We start from the raw sequence: 19,371 nt of genomic DNA on the forward strand, positions 1-19,371 counted from the left end.
AATAACTTACCATACAAATTCCAATCTGTCACGGGCGACATGGCCGCTGCACATTTAAACAAGTTCTCAGTGGATTTAATCAGAAGAAGTGCGATATATCCTCCATAATCCTGAGGAAACACAAGTTTGGAAGTGTGAAGAAAGATCAGTGATTTTCAACCATTACAGAAGCCGTGTGTGACACTTAAACTGAGACTTACCCGACCAAACACACCAATTCTGGTTCGATCAATGTATGAAAATTTCAACATGTACCTGGAACAAAAGCATGATTTCATTAGCATGTTTCACAGCAGTGTGTGTGCCGTATTAGATCACACAAACAGAGCATGAGGAAGAGTAAATGAGGACGGAAAAGGGTCATTTTTGTCTGAATGATAGAAGAAACAGGGTTCGTACAGATACTGTCAAATGAAATTACATTGAAATTAAAATGAAGAAAAAAAAAGCACTCCTTTTTTTTAGCTTTTTTAAGGACTTCAATCTGTGATCTCACTTATCAAACAATATCATTATTATCTTTCAAATTCTAAAAAAGTTAAAAAAAAAAATTAACACAAATAAACCAAAATGGTACAAATAAAGTGCAACTTTATTGCTGTGATAACTTTAACTATACTATGTCAAATATATCACTTTTCTCTCTCAAACTGATTTTTTCCCCCATTAATATACGATTGACCTGAAGTATGAAAGATGTATCATATGATTGTATTTATATAGCCATGAGAAATCGCTCTATATCTATATCAGACGGGCTGAAGCTTTAATTTTGTGTGAAAAGATTGAAAATAACTACTTTCACATTTGTCTTTCAATAATTCAAGCACTTTTCAGGGGGTTTTCAGGACTTGAATAAAAACAAAACAAATTCAAGAAGTACTTCACGTCCTTTAAAGGGGTCATCGGATGCCCGTTTTCCACAAGTTGGTATGATTCTTTAGGGTCTTCATGTAAAGTTTGTAACATACTTTAGTTAAAATTCCTCAAGGGTTGTGTAAAACAACACCCTTTTACCTCCTCAAAAACAGCTCTGTTCACAGCGACCCGTTTCGGTGCATGTCTCTTTAAATGATAATGAGCAACCGCTCACTTTATCACTCATAAAGTGCTGCCTTGGCGGACAGTATAGAGAGCCCCTCCCCTTCCGGTCGACCACCATGGGACCTTATTTCGGAAAAATATTGAATGGTAGTCAATGGTGATCTCAAATCTCATTTGAATTGTGCCCTGAATTACACATATGATGTTTGTCAATTTAAAAGATACATTTTAGTATCTTTTAGTCAAGAAAGTCGCAGTTTGATGTAAAACTGTTGAGGTATAAGACTGTGAAAATACGTAATTACAAACCCAAAAGGCGCATGTGACGTCATACCTTTTCTCTCAATGAATGAAGCTCACTTTACTGAAGCTAACGTCTGTCATTTCTTCTATAGTCTTACGTTATAATCGTAACGTTACGCCGTCATGCCGTGTTTGGTACCAGACTGCACACATACGGACACAGTGCGAGACGAGAGATGTAGTTCATTGAGCGATTTTCACATAAAACTAAATGTTACTCTTCTGTTTTATGACAAACTGCGACTTTCTTGACTTTCATAATTATCTTTTAAATTGACAAACATCATATGTGTAATTCAGGGCACAGTTCAGACGGAATAAAAAGATAAGTTGTCTCTCGCCATTGACTAACATACATATTTTTTCCGAAATAAGGTCCCATGAGCCGGAAGCGGAGGGGCGGGACTTAGGCTCTCTATACAAATGGCTCTGGGCAGAAATATGCTAATACGGGAAATATGCTAATACGGGACAGTCCGTCAGCAGTCGTGGGCGGAGCATGAGCAACATGACATCATATTGCTCAGAAAATCCAAACGGCTTGATTATTGAGAGTGTTTAGACTTTTTGAGGATAAAAAAAAAAAAAAAAGGAGTGAATGGATTTTTTTCATTGTATGGTGGTTGTGTGGAAAGACACATTTATATGCAAACACCATATAAAAGTGAATTTTGCATCCGATGACCCCTGTAAGCACCTTGTACGAACCCTGAAGAAAACGTTCTTACTCAACAGCAGCCAGCTGATCCTGCAGTTCAACAGCTCCCAGGCGCTTGTGCACGTCCTGTAAAACCTTCTGACCCTGGAAACCGCTTCCCCGGCCATCCAGACGAGCTACGATGACATTGTCCGAACTGACCAGCACAGAGTCCCAGTCCACTGCGTACTGGTCGTTCACCTGCTGACCACCGGGGGCAGCATCACTGACGCACAAACAAAACACACCAGCGCATCGTCACTGCATGCATTTCAATCTGAAACAACACGCATCTCCTGTCTCCGCTCGTGTGTTTACAGCGCCTTTGGAATTCAACAGAATGTGATGTTTTCACAGACAAAGAGTCATTTAATTCTCCACCGCTGCTTGAACGTCACATCACAGGGCTTTAGGAGAGTAGGAAAGGCAGAGACACAACCACTCACTTCAAACTCCTCCATAAACCCAGGTGAATAGCAGATCTAACAGTACCATGTGAACAAAGCCTCTACTTTATATGCCGGATCCATTGGAAGTGCTTGTGCCACCCTCATCCGGAATGCAGAATCCCTGACAACATTCAAAAAACAGCTGAAAACCAATTTCTTCCGTGAGCACTTAACCTTATAGAAAAAAAAAAAAAAAAAAAAAAAAAAAAAATCCTTTCCCTTTGAAACATCACTTATCAGGCTTATGCTACTCTGAATAATACCTGAACTTCGTATTTTGAGCACTTCCTGCGTTGTTGTTGCTTTTGCCTCTTTATGATGACTCGCTGAATTTAGTCCTAATTTGTAAGTCGCTTTGGATAAAGGCGTCTGCTAAATGACTAAATGTAAATGTAAATGTAAGTAGTCCATCGGGATTGAAATGAACATTTGTCCACAAAACAAAGGGATCATGGGAAGTTTCAAAGACTTCTTTCTGCATCATTGCTTTACAGTTCTGCACTGCAAAAAATCTTTTTTAGTCTTTTTTTCCCAGTACAAATATCAAAACATTCTTAAAGTCCCCCTATTAATGAATTAATGAACAGTTTATCTAATTGCATAGTATCCTATGGTAAGATAGCCTACAAGTAATGTTCGCTAATTACTGTTTTACCTTAAACTTGATGCAAACAGCTGTTCTCCAGAAGCACCAGACAGTGTGATTTTTGTAACAATCATGTCCGTTTTTCAAACGCTTGTAATATCACTTTTGTATTAATATTTTTGCTCTGTTGTGCGGATTTAGGGGGATATATTGCATTTTCATTTGCGAAATCAGTAATCATATTTGTTTAAAATACTAACATTTTATGTAACATTCACATTAAAGAAGATTTCTCAGTTTCATTCATGGCAAAAACGTGAAAGGTTCCATAGTTTAGTGAAATATTGCTGCCATCTACTGGAAAACAAACACTTCTGCTAGTGCACAATGAATAGTTTGTGCATGAATGGCTAGATGTAAAGCTCTTGCTATTTGTGTTCATGTTGTAATGTGGCTTAGGTGTTATTTTGTATAGTTTAACCATTATCAGCCTTATGGCACCAGGTGAGATCTTGCCAAGGGCAGCAAATTGGTTTCCTTGGCCTTTCATTGAGTTTTGGAAGACACGCTGTGAGTTTACCTTGGATTTACCACAGAAGAAGAAGAAGAACGTGTACTTTCCACCACAATGATCCTGACTGTGTCCTGCACTGACTTGTGTTCGAGCAAAACAGAGCAATGTGGCAAAAGGGTGTATTTCTGTCAGAATGTGTAATGGACCTTAAAATCAGCATCACATTAATGTGACACAGACACAGACACACACACACGCACACGCACACGCACGCACACATTCTTGTACATCTATCTTTATGAGGACATTCATTGACACAATGCAATCTCTAGCCGCTTACCCTAACCTTACCCATCACAACTAAGTGCCTAACCCGACCCCTGACCCTAAACCGACCCTTAACCTCATTATAACCTTATCCCTAAAACCGAGTCTTGACCCTCAAACAGGCCTTTAAAGGCTCTCAGAAACTGAGGACCGGCCAAAATGTCCTCACTTTACTCTCTTTGTCCTCACTCCAATGGTCTAAAACTCAAACTGGTCCTCACAAAGATAGTTGTACAAGCACACACACACACACACAAACACAGAGAGATCTGCTTACATCATCAGCAGAAGAGCGTAACTGCGGGACTCAGAGAAGTCGGGTGGATAGGAGATCTTCAGCGGCAACTCTGCAAACACACACGAGGAACAGTTCAGTGCTGCGTATGACGATCTATCAAGTTCAATAGTGGCCAAAAGTGATGCCCAGCCTAGAAGAATAGACATCTTCACACTTTATTCAAATTTTATTCAAAATACAAAGATTTTATAAGCATATTGCGTAGTTGTGCTTGGAGTCGATTGTTTTATTAGTGATAATAACACAATGAAACATGACAAATTGTGACGACATCGTTTTTATCCAGGCTGTCATACGAAGAAATTATGAACATGTAAAAACAAGAGAGAACCAACAAAATATTAATAACTGATGATGTTGAAATCAGTGTTCGCTTTTTCCTCTGAGCTTTTTGTTTTTCAAAAAGTAAAATAAAACCTGTAGCTGTAGTTTTTTTGTGTTCAGTGTTTTGTTCTCCCCTCATATTTAAAAAAAACTAAATATTTTCCTCATATTTTAATGGTTTAATCAAACTTGTAGTGTCATTAACAACATCACCTTTGGCCAAGAGCAAGATATTGAACTCCAGCAGAACCAAACCAACGCATTACTCTTTCACAGGTGTTTATCAGGTAAAGCTGAGCGATACTTTACCGAAGTGGTCGGTCTGGATGCTCCTGTACTCAAACATCTGGATCCGTTTGTAACTGAGAGCAGCTTTGAGCACTGAGTTATTCTCCAGGATGTAATAATCTGACGAGAGATCAACAGTACAAGAGTTATTCAAGCAGAACAGAGCAGATAGTAGGGCTGCGGATTATCCATAGACGGGATTGGGCGAGTGCCCTGGGGCACCAGCCAATCGGGGGGCACCCAGGGCCGGATTATCCAATGGGCATTATGGGGCACAAGCGAGTGGAGGAAAAAAATCCCAATTTTTTTACATTTCCGATAACGGAGCGTATATTTGCATTAAGTGCCGGTGTTTTTGGCAAAAAGACGCCCGCCACTAAGTATCTACAGTGGCATAGGTCATAGGTCGTAGGGCGTGAGGCGCTTGAAAGTTGCTTTTGACGCGTTCGACCCGAGTTCGAATCTGCCTCTTGCCGAACTCGCTCTTCTCCCTTTTCCCAACACATATGAGATGTAAAATTTATAGCCTAACATAAAAAGGCCAATGAACTAAAATTGAAACCGTGATATGGCTTTGTGCCTTTATAAAACAGCACAAGACTTTAATTAAGTGGCCTATATAGTATAAGCTATATATATATATAGCCTATACTATAGTGTAATGTAAAATATACTTTTGAAATATTCATTTTCATTTATACAGAACATTTATTATAGGCTATATGGATTTTACGTCATAGGAATAATTATTTAAATCATTATTATATTATTATAATCCTAAAACACCAGTGATAATGTAATGTAGACTGAGACTCTATATCATAACTGAGCCCTCTTTAATGTCCAGGTACAAGTCAATGCTGTTTCTTTGTTCAATGTTCACAGTTCATGGGTTGAAGCTCTTCATTTTGAGCTCTCGCACCAGATTGATGCATTTAACCTTAAAATGTACAAAATTTTCCTGCGAACCCGAACCCCCCCTACAGGGACAGAGGTCCACCCAACATAGTTTTACAAAATCCTATGGGAAAGAACGATAATTTATTAACTTTACTCCAGCATAGAACAACAAAGTTCCTTTTAAGTCAGTAAAACTGTTAATGCCAAAGTCAAATGTCCTTAAAAGTAAAATGGCCTACAAGACATCCGAATTCTTAATCCGCTTTTTCGATTGTTTTTTAAAATTAAGTCGATTTGATATCCATTCTCAAAAGCTATGAATCAATCTTTTCTTGCCTTCAATAACCTTTGAAATTTTGTATTAGTTCGTAGTTTTAGCTGTGGTATTGAAATTGGACTTGAGAATTGTGAATTTCACTGGTAACTCAAATTTGATCCTGAATCGAATAAAATTGAGATCTTGTGAATCGGAATGGAGTCGAGACATCTGTGCCGAGACCCAGCCCTGGCAGAAAGATGGAAAAAAGAGAAAGTGAAAACTCACTGGCAGTGTTGAGAGAGTGTATGATCACTGTCGGTGCTCCTGGACCTGCAAGAAAACCAAAAACCAGATAATGTGGCCACTATAACCACAACAGGCAGAAAAATATGTTCTTTCTTAGTGTTTCTGTCCTGTTTTCCAGTACAAATATCTACACATTCTTAAATCAAGATACATTTACTGGAGAAGCAAAATGACTGAAGATATTAAGGCTTGCTTTCTGAAAAATTGTTAAAAATAAGGTTTTCCCTTCATGATTTATTTTCAGACATCATGAGAATAACGTTACACTTGGTATTTTAACGTGACATGTTATAACAAGAATATCTATGAAAGAGCTCTTTTCCTCGTGATTATTTTCTTTTTTCCCTTTGCAATCCGCTGTAAAAGTATGAAAAAGGACAACATATCCTGCACATTTGTGGTCTGTTCTCCCATTTAATTTACGATATATGCCATTAATAATTCACTGGAACGCACGAAGAATCTCTCGTTATTCTCCTCAAATCCTCACGTCTCTTTCCAAGGTTTGTTTTCACAGGTAAATGCAATTTATTATCTGTCAAAATGACTGAAATCACTTTGAAATAGTATCACATGAAGTTAATGAACATTTTTGATTAAGGCAATATATATATATATATTACTGCAGTGATATTTAACCCGTCCGTTATTGCTGTGGAAAGACTCGCGCTTTTGGGGTTATTTGGTCTGTTGAAAGTACCTTGTTTTTAACACACTTTTAAATTTCCTTTTAATGTCTGATGGTTGAAGTGTGAGTAGATTAATGTCATCTCGTTGTGACACTTTAACATATTGTGTTCATAGAGCGTTTCACTGATTGTTTACAGCTTAACTGAAGTTACACCCATAATTCGCGCTAAGCATCATGGGGCGTAAGAATAAGGTGGATTGGGTTCAGAAAAAGAAAAATAGTTTTCCCTTTTAACTAAGTACATTTTTCTGACTTCATTGATATATTTTTTTTGATATAAACGTACACATTTTTCAGGAAAGATCCTAGTATCTCCAGTCTTTTTGCTTCTCCAGTAAAATTATCTTGATTTAAGAATGTTTGGATATTTGTACTGGAAAAGAAGACAGTCTGCTGCAGTGCTGATGCTCACAGAGGGGTGAAAGGTCACTCATCAGGACTGTGGACTGTTATGCGAGAGTACATTATAAACTCATGGTCGACGTACCTTTGCAGTGCATTAGGACGTGTTGGTTGGTGGGGCTGAAGACGGCACTGAAGAACGTGCAGTGAGCTTTATACAGGTCACAGGTCAGACATCGGCGTGAAAACAAGTCCACCGTGGACACACTGCACACAAAAGGGACCAATCAGAGGCAGGGTTATTCTTTTAGCTTTAAAAAGATTGTCCATTTTTGTTTTGTATTTTACTTTTTACGTTTTTTTCCAGTTAGTTTTAATGGGGCATAAATATTTCATTGTGATCAATACTTTTAGTTAGTATTTAGTTTAGTTTTTAATATCATGATAAAAGCCTTTATATTTGTAAATGTGTATTTGATTAAGGTGGAGTAAATTATCAAAAGATAAATTAATGTAGCTGTTTTGCCATTTAATACAACTCAAAAATTCTATGAATCATGCAGTATTAAACACTTCCTATATATTAAAACCTTAAAATATTGTCTGGAACAACAACAGCAAAATTTAAAGCTTGTTTTTACTAAGATTTCACTTTGCATATATATATATATACACTACCGGTCAAAAGTTTTAGATCGGTAATATTTTTTATGTTTTTAAAAGAAGTATCTTCTGCTCACCAAGGCTGCATTTATTTGATTAAAAATACAAACAAAAACAGTCATATTGTGAAATATTATTACAATTTAAATTTCTATGTGAATATATAGTAAAGTGTAATTTATTCCTGTGATCAAAGCTGAATTTTCAGCATCATTACTCCAGTCTTCAGGGTCACATGATCCTTCAGAAATCATTCTAATATGATGATTTGATGCTCAAGAAACATTTATGATTATTATCAATGTTGAAAACAGTTGTGTACAATTTTATTTCATGATGCTATGATGAATAGAAAGTTCAAAAGAACAGCATTTATCTGAAATCTAAAGCTTTTGTAACATTAAACACGACCGTTCAAAAGTTTGGGGTCAGGAAGAATTTTATTTTTATTTTTGGGGGAAAGAAATAAAATAAATCAATACTTTTATTCATCAAGGATGAGTTAAACTGATCAAAAGTTACAGTAAAGACATTTATAATGTTAGAAAATATTATATTTTAAATAAATGCTGTTCTTTTGAACTTTCTATTCATCAAAGAATTTTGGCAAAAAAAATTGTACACAACTGTCTTCAACATTGATAATAATCATAAATGTTTCTCGAGCATCAAATCATCATATTAGAATGATTTCTGAAGGATCATGTGACACTGGAGTAATGATGCTGAAAATTCAGCTTTCATCTGAGGAATAAATTACACTTTAAAATATATTTAAATTGTCATAATATTTCACAATAATACTGTTTTTATTTATTTATTGTTTTTTTATCAAATAAATGCAGCCTTGGTGAGCAGAAGAGACTTCTTTTAAAAACATAAAAAATCTTACCGATCTAAAACTTTTGACCAGTAGTGTATATATATACTGTATATATATATACACACAACTTCTGCATCATAACCAGATCAGCAGAAGGAATAAGTTCTACGTTCCCCTTTATTAAAGTCCCATAAATGTTTTCATTGCTGCTGAGTGACTATAATCGTAAAAAATAAATAAATCCCAAACTGAACTCTGTCGTTTCCCACTGATTAATTTTGCCATTAGTGGCTCACCACTGCTTATTCGCTAATTCTAATACATGCGATGCCATCTACTGGTTATTTATGGTTCAGCAACATCGATGGATCCACTCCTTTCAACCTCCGTTTTTAGTCAAACCACGCAACGAGAACATATGCTTTTTTCTCTGAAATTTCCGTGATAGTTTTCATTAATAATAACCTTGATCAGAGGCCTGGTTTTCCCATACGCTCATCTGAACACGCTTCTGTTGATCACAGTTTTTGTGACGACTGTTGTCAGAGTGACACTTATTAAGGCGAGACACTACAGGTGAATAGGGTAAAACTTTTAACTAGCAGACATCACCATGAAACTTTTCCAGTTGATTACCTACATTAAGATGAGAAAAAAATGTATTACAAGTTGTCTGTAATTTAATGTTTAAATATGCAAATTAGGCTATCTCTAATTAAATATGCACTAATTTGCATATATTTGCAATCTGAGTATTGGATAAAGCCAGGTTAAAAAAAATGAATTCATTGTGTTCACATATTAGATGGGACAAAAATTAGAGGGATTTATGGATATCTACTTTTGTTATCCTGTAAATCAGAATATACTGTCAATAGACTTAAAACATTTATTTTCGCCATGTTTTTTGGAATAAAATGTTATATAAATCAGGCTAGGAATAATATATTTACAAATCCCTCTGTAAATGTCTTCATAATATAACCAGGTACAAGACTGGAGAGTTTGGTGTATATCGGTGCGACTGAAGTGGAGATTTCAGACTTGGAGAATGAGAGAAAAGTCATTTTGAGAAAATGGGCTTTAAAGATTTATCATCAGCCAATGAGATTGCGCATTCAGCCCTTTTACTTTCACGATTGGTTGCTGATAAAAAGGAAATGACCATATTTGGATCCGACAGGATTGTACAGGAGAGAGAGAGCTTTCTAACGGTATATATATTAGCAGCGGGATGATTTACAACACCAACTTTTGTTGAATTTATGAGAAATCTACAGACGCAAACAGACAAAGTGTAGTAAAATAAAGACCTAAATGTGTATTTTGGACTTTTTTTCACCACAAGTCTGAAAGAAGACATGTTATTGAAGACAAATATCCCCAAATCTCAAAATTGACCAGTAAAAAAAACCCAATGTTTTTGCCTGCCGTGTCTCGCCTTTATTGAAGCAATACTAGTATTGCGAGAATCATTTTCTGAGTCTGACATTAGATAACGGGCTGTTTTCTGTCCTGTTCTGGAGGAACAAACATGAACGGACACGAATCTCACCTGAAGAGATGCCGGCGGGCCGGGGAGCGCTCGGTGCTCAGGAAATATCTGCAGAACACACACTGATTTATAGTGTTGTCAAAACACTGTGATCATGCGTGATACAGTTAGATCATGCACCCCAAGAAGAAGAAAATCTTACTCTGTGCTCTTGTCTTGTTTTTCTTAAATCAAGATACATTTACTGGCAACTGACAACGATATTGTGTCTTGTTTTCTGAAACGTGTGCAAATTAATTGAGTTTTGCTCAAAACAAGAACACATATCAGCCAGTGATGTATTTCAAAGGGAAAACAAGATTATTTTTCTGGCCCCATTGGCAGATATTTGTGCTTGTTTAAAGTATAAACTTACTTAATTTAGATGATTTTCCCAGAAAACAAAATACATTTACTTGATAAGCAAACTTACTTGGATATTAAGATATTTTTTTTAGATATTTGTACTGGAAAACAAGACAAAAATACTGAGTAAGAACTTTTTTTTTTTTTTTTTGCAATATATAATGGAAATGCAGAAAACCATGAAAAAAGTTCATCCCATGGAAATAGTTAGCTTTTCTGACAAGTTAACATTTCATCCTCTTTGAAACAGTGCCTATATCAATAAGGTTGATAATACTATATAAAAATTGCACATTAAATTGACATTTTGCAATTTTCACAATTTAAATGTACACAAAAACAGAGGAGTCACATGGTTAAAAAGTACGTACATCCTTACATTTTTCACACCTTCAAATCCATTAAAATTAGGATCAGATGTTCAGGATTGGGTGCCGGTGATTAGAACCTACTTAATGAGTCTTATTTAAACATCTCATATATGTGACCCTGGATGACAAAACCAGTCACATGGGTAGATTTTTTGAAATTGAGATTTATACATAATCTGAAAGATAAATAAGCTTTCCGTTTGTTAGGATAGGACAATATTTGATCGAGATACAACTATTGAGAATCTGGAATCTGAGGGTGCAAAAAAATCGAAACATTGAGAAAATCTCCTTTAAAGTTGTTCATTTATGTTCACGATTGTGCTGCATTCACTCACAAAAATAAATGTTTTATATATTTACGGTAGGAAATTTACTAAATATCTTCACGGAACATGATCTTTATTTAATATCCTAATGATTTTTGGCATAAAAGAAAAATCGATAATTTTGACCCATACAATGTGTTGGCTATTGCCACAGATATACCCGTGCGACTCGAGACTGGTGACGTGATCCAGGGTCGCATATAGTGTCTGGTGTTCCCTTCACTTTTCAGGTGTGTGTGTGTGTGTCATCATGCCACAGTCTAAAGACTTCGGATGCCTATGAGGCTGGCAAGGGATTTAACATAATCTCCAAATTATTTGATATACATCATTCCACTGTCAGGAAAATCATCTACAAGTGGAACAGATTTCAAATGAATGCCAATTTGTCCAGGACTGTCCGTCCCAGCAAACTCAGCCCAAGAGCAGATCATATGTTTCCAAAACCAGGATCTGCTAGTAAGCAAAAGTTGGTGGCAAAGTACATGCATCTACAATCAAAAAAGATATTTGACCTGCATGCCAAGAAAAAGCCTTTACTGTCTAAAGTTTTCCAATGAGCATATACTGTAAATGTATTTGTAGTATATTTAGTATAAAATAAATGTATTTCTCTTTCTTTTTTAGCTACACTTGGGTACATTAAAACAGAACCCAACTCTATATTTCAGATGCATTCAATGAATAGACAGGATTTTGATGCAAGATGAAAAATTGATGCTGAAAATTGGACGAGTGAGAACAGAAGCCGAATGCCTTGATCAAACAGGATCAGCTTATTTTATGTTTAAGATAAAACAAACATCAAATCTCACAGCATTAGCAGTAACATTCACATACAAGCCTATGAACAGTGGAGGAAAACTAATACTGGCTTTTGGATGATGGATAAATAAATATGGAAACAAATCGATTCGTGGCCTTTGAGAATTTATTTTAAATCGACCACATTTAAATAAATAATTAATCGAAAAATATATTTTTTTGCCCAGCCCTAATATGGCCACAGTACCAGCAGAAATGTTTGGCGCAGACCAAAGCAGAAGAACCTCATCTGGCCTGTGAAGCATGCTGGGGGAATTGTTCTGGTTTGTGGTTGCTTTGCTGCCTCAGGGACTCGACAGCTTGCATTCATTGATTCAACTATGAATTCTGCATCATATCAAAGAGTGCTTGAAGATAAAGTGAGGCCATCTGTCTGAAAGTTGAAGCTGAACAGCAAGTGGACCTTTCAGCGAGGACAACGACCCTAATCATGTTAGTAAATCCACTAAAGAACGGCTCAAAAAGAAGAAATGGAGAGTTATGGGATGGCCTAGTCAAAGCACAGACTTGAATCCCACTGAAATGTTGTGGAAACCGGTAGAAAACCTGCAAACATCTTGCAAATGAAAGACTTTTGCATGGAAGAGAGGTCAAATATCCCAGCAAGCCAATGTTAGAGTGGACAATTATGCAAAATGTCTACAAGATGCGAAAGGGGGGCAACACTAGATACTGAGGTGAGGATGTACTTACTTTTTCTAAAGAAGAAATTCACAGCTATTGGGACTTTTGTAGAATAAATGATTGAAAAAGCTCATTTTCTTAGTTGTTTTGTCCAAGTATATCAACTTTATTTTACAGTGTCCTTGTTACATATGTTACATGTACTTACCATAGTAATAACAGTAAATTATGCATAATTACATGCAACTAACCCTCAACCAAATCCTAATCCTACCCTAACCCTATAGTCAGTACATGTAGTTGCTTAATATTACTCAGTACTTACATGTATAATTACACTGTAACAATGACACCTTAAAATAAAGTGTAACCCAACTTTATTAATAGGCACTATGAATCAAATATTTGCCTGTCCAAATATGTCACAAAAAAACACAATTTCCATGGGATGTAGCCTACTTGTTTTATGATTTTACTTTCATGCGTTCCACTTATTTTACAGCTTGTGTTTTATTGTTTGAAATAAAAAGAAATTCTTCTTGTACAGCACTTTGGTTAACTTCGGTTGTTTTTAAATTGTGCTTCATAAAAAAACATTATATTGTATTGTATTGTATGCATGTTACGCAAGTATGACAGCCATAGAGATCCTGGTTTGTGTGTTGGAGTGAGTTCACGGCCGTGTTTTACTCACATGGTCTGTGCGTTCTCATCGTAAGCCAGAATCTGCGTCACCTCCCAGTTACCTGACGTAAGATGACGCACCTCATTCTGATCCGCCCGCATCTAAACAGACACATGAGGTCATCAGCACCAGACTGGCGCTATCGCTCGTACAAACAGATTAGCAAATACTGCCATTACTCCTAGCCAGGGTTTGAAATGAACATTTTCACCCACCGGCCAATTTGGCTACGAAAGTTACCGCCCATGAACCAGATTAACTATGTCACAGCTTTTTATTTTAGATATATATATATATATATATAATATACAGTATATTCTGTTGTTAAATAAACCTAATGTAGGCCTTCCTGAACCCCTGAACCCCATGGTTTACACTGATGTTAAAATAACACTTCTTATGCTACAGTAAAACACTGCTGTTCACTTTCAGAAGTTGTAGGGATGCTTTCTTGTCACAAAAAGAATGTGATCAGGTTATATAATTTTAATTATACTTTAAAGATAATTTAAGTTTATTTTACACACTTTAACACCGTGTCCTAACCAGATGCGATGCGATAAGATTCCATCGACAAATTATTTGTCTGTCCACTCTAGACGCGATGCGACTGTGAGATGCGTCAAAATCAATCAAAACCAACAGCCAATTAGAACAGCGTGTGCGCGGAGTCAGCCAATCCGAACAGTGTGGGGCGGAGTCAGCCAATCAGAACAGCGTGTGGGTGGAGTCTCGCAGCGAGTGCGCGGCACCAGAGAGTAATCTTGACAGCACTCGCAAGAAAATAGATAAGTCGCTACATATTCAAATTCACAAATATTACACCATTTAAACATGATTAAAAAATACATAGTCTACTGAGTTACTAAAACAATCTTTGTCAAAGAATACACTTGTTTGTTCACAGTTTGAACGTTCTTGTTTCCATTTGTTTAATTTCAAGATCTGAGGTGAATTATCCACTGTTGCTTTTACAGCTACAAAGCTGGAGCACTAAATGATATTCAGAGTCACATTACACGCTTTTAACATTAAATAAAGCACATAAACAGTGCCTGAGATTATCATCGCCACACTTTGTGTTTGTTGTTCCAGCGCGACGTCGCAGAAAAATAGAAACTAGAGATGCACCGATTGATCGGCTGGTGACCGGAATTGGCCGATTTTCACGTGACCGGCGACCGGCCGGTCAGTCTGACAAATACCGATTTTATGCCGGTCAAATGCACTCGGGCGCCGCATGATTAACATCGCGCAACACCAGCATCACACGTGCACACGGAACACACATGTAGGAAACCTCGTGAATTACGGCCGTTCAGACCGCAAGCACGTATTTTTTTTCGCCGTGCATGTTAATCAATGAGTGCATTCACAACGGGAGCAGGAGCAGCGCGTGAGCGTCAAGCAGGAGCGTCGCGAGCAGTGAAGCGCGTGTTTTTGCTGCACTGCTCACGCTCAATTAAAGGGAAAGCACACTTTTGATGGAAAAAATTGCCTTAATAGGGTTTCACAAAAAAGTGCCCAAAATGCACAGAATTTGCGTGTTTTAACAAGAACTGGAGTAGGCAATGTCAGAAAAGAAAACGAAGAACAATATTTATAGAAAATGTACCCATTTAAACTTGTTTTATTATTCAGTTTGTACAAGTGATTGCAATAGGCCTGTGTGTGTGCTTTGAGAAATATCTTTATGCTGCAAGGCTATATTTATTTAATTTTTAATTTATATATTATTTTATCGCCATTCCCTGTTTTCATACAGACGTTTAGTTTGCTAAATACATGTATAAAAAAATTATTGGATATTGAATGTGAAAAGGAAATGGTTCTTCCATAACACTGCACTTTAGATGTGTGTGAATTACCCACACCTGGAGTAATTTATATAGTTCTATTTTATAGCGTTTATCTGTTCAAAAAAATATGTACTATGCAAATTGTAAAATGTTCTATTACAGAAAAGATATAAAAGAAATATTTGTGTGTTGTGTGTGCTGTAAAGTGGTTAGAAAAAATGAAATCGGAATCGGCTAAAATCGGTATCGGCAGGTCAAACTCACTGAAAAATCGGAAATCGGAATCGGCCCAGAAAATTGTAATCGGTGCATCTCTAATAGAAACCTTTCCTAAAATAGAATCGTCGCGTGTCGCCGTCGCGGCTGGATAGGACAAACACTCTGATTAACATGGAAAAGATACCTTTTATCGCGCGTTGCGTTGCGTGTAGTTAGGACACGGTGTAAGCATTATCGTATTGCACATCGAATATCGCAATATTTAATAAGTTATCGCATATTGCATTTTTCTTCAATATCGTGCAGCCCTAATATATAGATATATTACAATTTGGATTTTGGATTTCATACATTAATTTCTTATTCAAACTAAATCCTGTCATCCAGCATCTCCTCCCTTCCTCTTTCATCCTCATCACCAAAAATGTGTTTTAGGTGGACAGATCAATACCGTACAAAGAACATAATATAGGATGTTGGAAAATAACAATGTCTTTTCTGTTAACCAAGTGCTTTTTAATCTTCGCTATTGCTTCAATGCAAATGAACAAGCGCGTCGTTATTTGTTGCGTAGTGATGGTCATGTTCACGTAAGCCAGATTCTGCGCAATACGCTGTATTTAATATATTAGGATGACTCGAGTTCAGTATTTGCGCTAAATCTGTGCAGATTTGTCTTACACGAACTTCCCCAGCAAAGTGAGTAAACATAATAACACGCCAAATTAGCTCATGATTTGACAGCATTTGGCGAGTGTTAATTTCAAACCCTGCCCCTAGAGTATGTGTGTACCTGAGAGGTGAACATGGCGATGTGGTGAAAGTCTCCACGTCCTCCCTGCTTCACCGGGACCGTCAGGAAGAAGCGGCTGCCGTCTCGTGAGAAGAACGGTTCCTGGTTCTGGAGCAGAGAACCAGCCAAGGAACACGAGATGCATTAAACTCATGACACTGAAGTTCACCAAGCAAACATCTAGTGGAGATTCACCTGTTTCGAGAGCCAAACTTCTGATGTTTCCTCATGCCTCTGAAACGAAACATCATCACCATCATAATCATCATCAGCTTGTGTGTTAGTCTGAGTGTGTGTGACTGTGCGAGTTCTTGTGAATATGTGCGCACGTACTTCTGCATGTGTGAGTGCTTGTGTGTGTGTGTGCATGTGTGAGTGTTTGTGCAAGTACATGTGTTTATGCGTGTTCGAGTACATGTGTTTGTGCGTGTGCGAGTACTTGTGTGTGTGCTTGTGTGTGTGCATACGAGTGTTTGTGCAAGTACATGTGTTTATGCGTGTTCGAGTACATGTGTTTGTGCGTGTGCGAGTACTTGTGTGTGAGAGTACATGTATGAGTGCTTGTGTGTGTGTGTGTGTGTGTGTGTGTGTGCATGTGTGAGTGTGTGTGTGTGTGTGTGTGTGTGTGTGTGTGTGTGTGTGTGTGAGTGTGTGTGTGTGTGTGTGTGTGAGTGTGTGTGTGTGTGTGTGTGTGTGTGTGTGTGCTTGTGTGTCTTCATACGAGTGCTTGTGCAAGTACATGTGTTTGTGCGTGTGCGAGTACATGTGTTTGTGCGTGTGCGAGTACATGTTTGTTGTGCGTGTGCGTGTACTTGTGTGTGAGAGTACATGTATGAGTGCTTGTGTGTGTGTGTGTGTGTGTGTGTGTGTGTGTGCATGTGTGAGTGTGTGTGTGTGTGTGTGTGTGTGTGTGTGTGTGAGTGTGTGTGTGTGTGTGTGTGTGTGTGCTTGTGTGTCTTCATACGAGTGCTTGTGCAAGTACATGTGTTTATGCGTGTGCGAGTACATGTTTGTTGTGCGTGTGCGTGTACTTGTGTGTGAGAGTACATGTATGAGTGCTTGTGTGTGTGTGTGTGTGTGTGTGTGTGTGTGCATGTGTGTGTGAGTGTGTGTGTGTGTGTGTGTGTGTGTGTGTGTGTGTGTGTGTGTGAGTGTGTGTGTGTGTGTGTGTGTGTGTGTGTGTGAGTGCTTGTGTGTGTGTGTGTGTGTGTGTGTGTGCATGTGTGAGTGTGTGTGTGTGTGTGTGTGTGTGTGTGTGTGTGTGTGTGTGTGTGTGAGTGTGTGTGTGTGTGTGTGTGTGTGTGTGTGTGTGTGTGTGTGTGAGTGTGTGTGTGTGTGTGTGTGTGTGTGTGTGTGTGCTTGTGTGTCTTCATACGAGTGCTTGTGCAAGTACATGTGTTTATGCGTGTTCGAGTACATGTGTTTATGCGTGTTCGAGTACATGTGTTTGTGCGTGTGCGAGTACATGTTTGTTGTGCGTGTGCGTGTACTTGTGTGTGAGAGTACATGTATGAGTGCTTGTGTGTGTGTGTGTGTGTGTGTGTGTGTGTGTGTGTGTGTGTGTGTGTGTGCATACGAGTGCTTGTGCGAGTACATGTGTTTATGCGTGTTCGAGTACATGTGTTTGTGCGTGTGCGAGTACTTGTGTGTTTGTGCGTGTCCGTGTACTTGTGTGTGAGAGTACATGTATGAGTGCTTGTGTGTGTGTGTGTGTGTGTGTGTGTGTGTGTGTGTGTGAGTGTGTGTGTGTGTGTGTGTGTGTGTGTGTGTGTGTGCTTGTGTGTCTTCATACGAGTGCTTGTGCAAGTACATGTGTTTATGCGTGTTCGAGTACATGTGTTTGTGCGTGTGCGAGTACATGTTTGTTGTGCGTGTGCGTGTACTTGTGTGTGAGAGTACATGTATGAGTGCTTGTGTGTGTGTGTGTGTGTGTGTGTGTGTGTGTGCATACGAGTGCTTGTGCGAGTACATGTGTTTATGCGTGTTCGAGTACTTGTGTGAGTGCTTGTGTGTGTGCATACGAGTGTTTGTGCAAGTACATGTGTTTATGCGTGTTCGAGTACTTGTGTGTTTATGCGTGTTCGAGTACATGTGTTTGTGCGTGTGCGAGTACTTGTGTGAGTGCTTGTGTGTGTGCATACGAGTGTTTGTGCAAGTACATGTGTTTGTGCGTGTGCGAGTACTTGTGTGTTTGTGCGTGTCCGTGTACTTGTGTGTGACAGTACATGTATGAGTGCTTGTGTGTGTGTGTGTGTGTGTGTGTGTGTGCATGTGTGAGTGTGTGTGTGTGTGTGTGTGTGTGTGTGTGTGTGAGTGTGAGTGTGTGCTTGTGTGTCTTCATACGAGTGCTTGTGCGAGTACATGTGTTTGTGCGTGTGCGAGTACATGTATGTTGTGCGTGTGCGTGTGTGTGTGTGCATACGAGTGCTTGTGCAAGTACATGTGTGTTTGTGCGTGTGCGAATACATGTGTGAGTGCTTGTGCGAGTGTGCGTATGAACACTTGTGTGAGTGTGTGTGTGTAAATAAATGTGTGAGTAGTGTGCACGTGTGTGAGTGAACATGTGTGTGTACCTTGATGCAGGCTCCAGTGGTAGAGTCACAGACGGTCAGAACTGAGACGTTCTGCGCTCGGTTTAACCAGCGCACCGCTGTCTTGGTCTTACTGATCCACTTCACCATCACCACATAATGTTCCCTACAGACACAGAGACACACTAACACACCCGCTCCAGCCTCCATCACACACATAAACACACTAACACTATACCTGAGCTTGAGTTCATCTGGTGGTGTGAGTTCTAGCGTGTGTGTCGGTCCGTACAGGTTGACTACAAATAGTTTGACCATTGGATTGGGTTGACCAGCCTGCAAACACAACACACGTCAACACTTACATGTAAAACAGTGCTGGGCAATGATTAATCACATCCAAAATAAAAGTTTGTGCTTACATAATATATGTATGTGTGTATTGTGTATAATTATTTTGTATATATAAATACACACATAT

The 19,371-nt window shown here is 38.2% G+C and overlaps 1 protein-coding gene across 2 annotated transcripts in view; it reads right to left on the reverse strand.

The window, feature by feature from the left end:
• Positions 1–19,371, reverse strand: part of dpp10 (dipeptidyl peptidase like 10) — an 81,402-nt gene that overhangs the window by 4,000 nt on the left and 58,031 nt on the right. For both annotated transcript variants that reach the window (XM_082174666.1, XM_082174667.1), the window contains exons 10-22: positions 19,129–19,226; positions 18,933–19,056; positions 16,555–16,593; positions 16,360–16,467; positions 13,558–13,649; positions 10,370–10,417; positions 7,474–7,595; positions 6,275–6,319; positions 4,852–4,950; positions 4,198–4,267; positions 2,076–2,270; positions 201–255; positions 11–110 (exon numbers count right to left, since the gene is read on the reverse strand). In XM_082174666.1, the coding sequence (XP_082030792.1) occupies positions 11–110; positions 201–255; positions 2,076–2,270; positions 4,198–4,267; positions 4,852–4,950; positions 6,275–6,319; positions 7,474–7,595; positions 10,370–10,417; positions 13,558–13,649; positions 16,360–16,467; positions 16,555–16,593; positions 18,933–19,056; positions 19,129–19,226 (1,195 nt within the window). The remainder of the gene's footprint in view (positions 1–10; positions 111–200; positions 256–2,075; positions 2,271–4,197; positions 4,268–4,851; positions 4,951–6,274; positions 6,320–7,473; positions 7,596–10,369; positions 10,418–13,557; positions 13,650–16,359; positions 16,468–16,554; positions 16,594–18,932; positions 19,057–19,128; positions 19,227–19,371) is intronic.

The sequence above is a fragment of the Leuciscus leuciscus genome (assembly GCF_965113295.1).
Source record: "Leuciscus leuciscus genome assembly, chromosome: 7".
Classification (NCBI taxonomy): domain Eukaryota; kingdom Metazoa; phylum Chordata; class Actinopteri; order Cypriniformes; family Leuciscidae; genus Leuciscus; species Leuciscus leuciscus.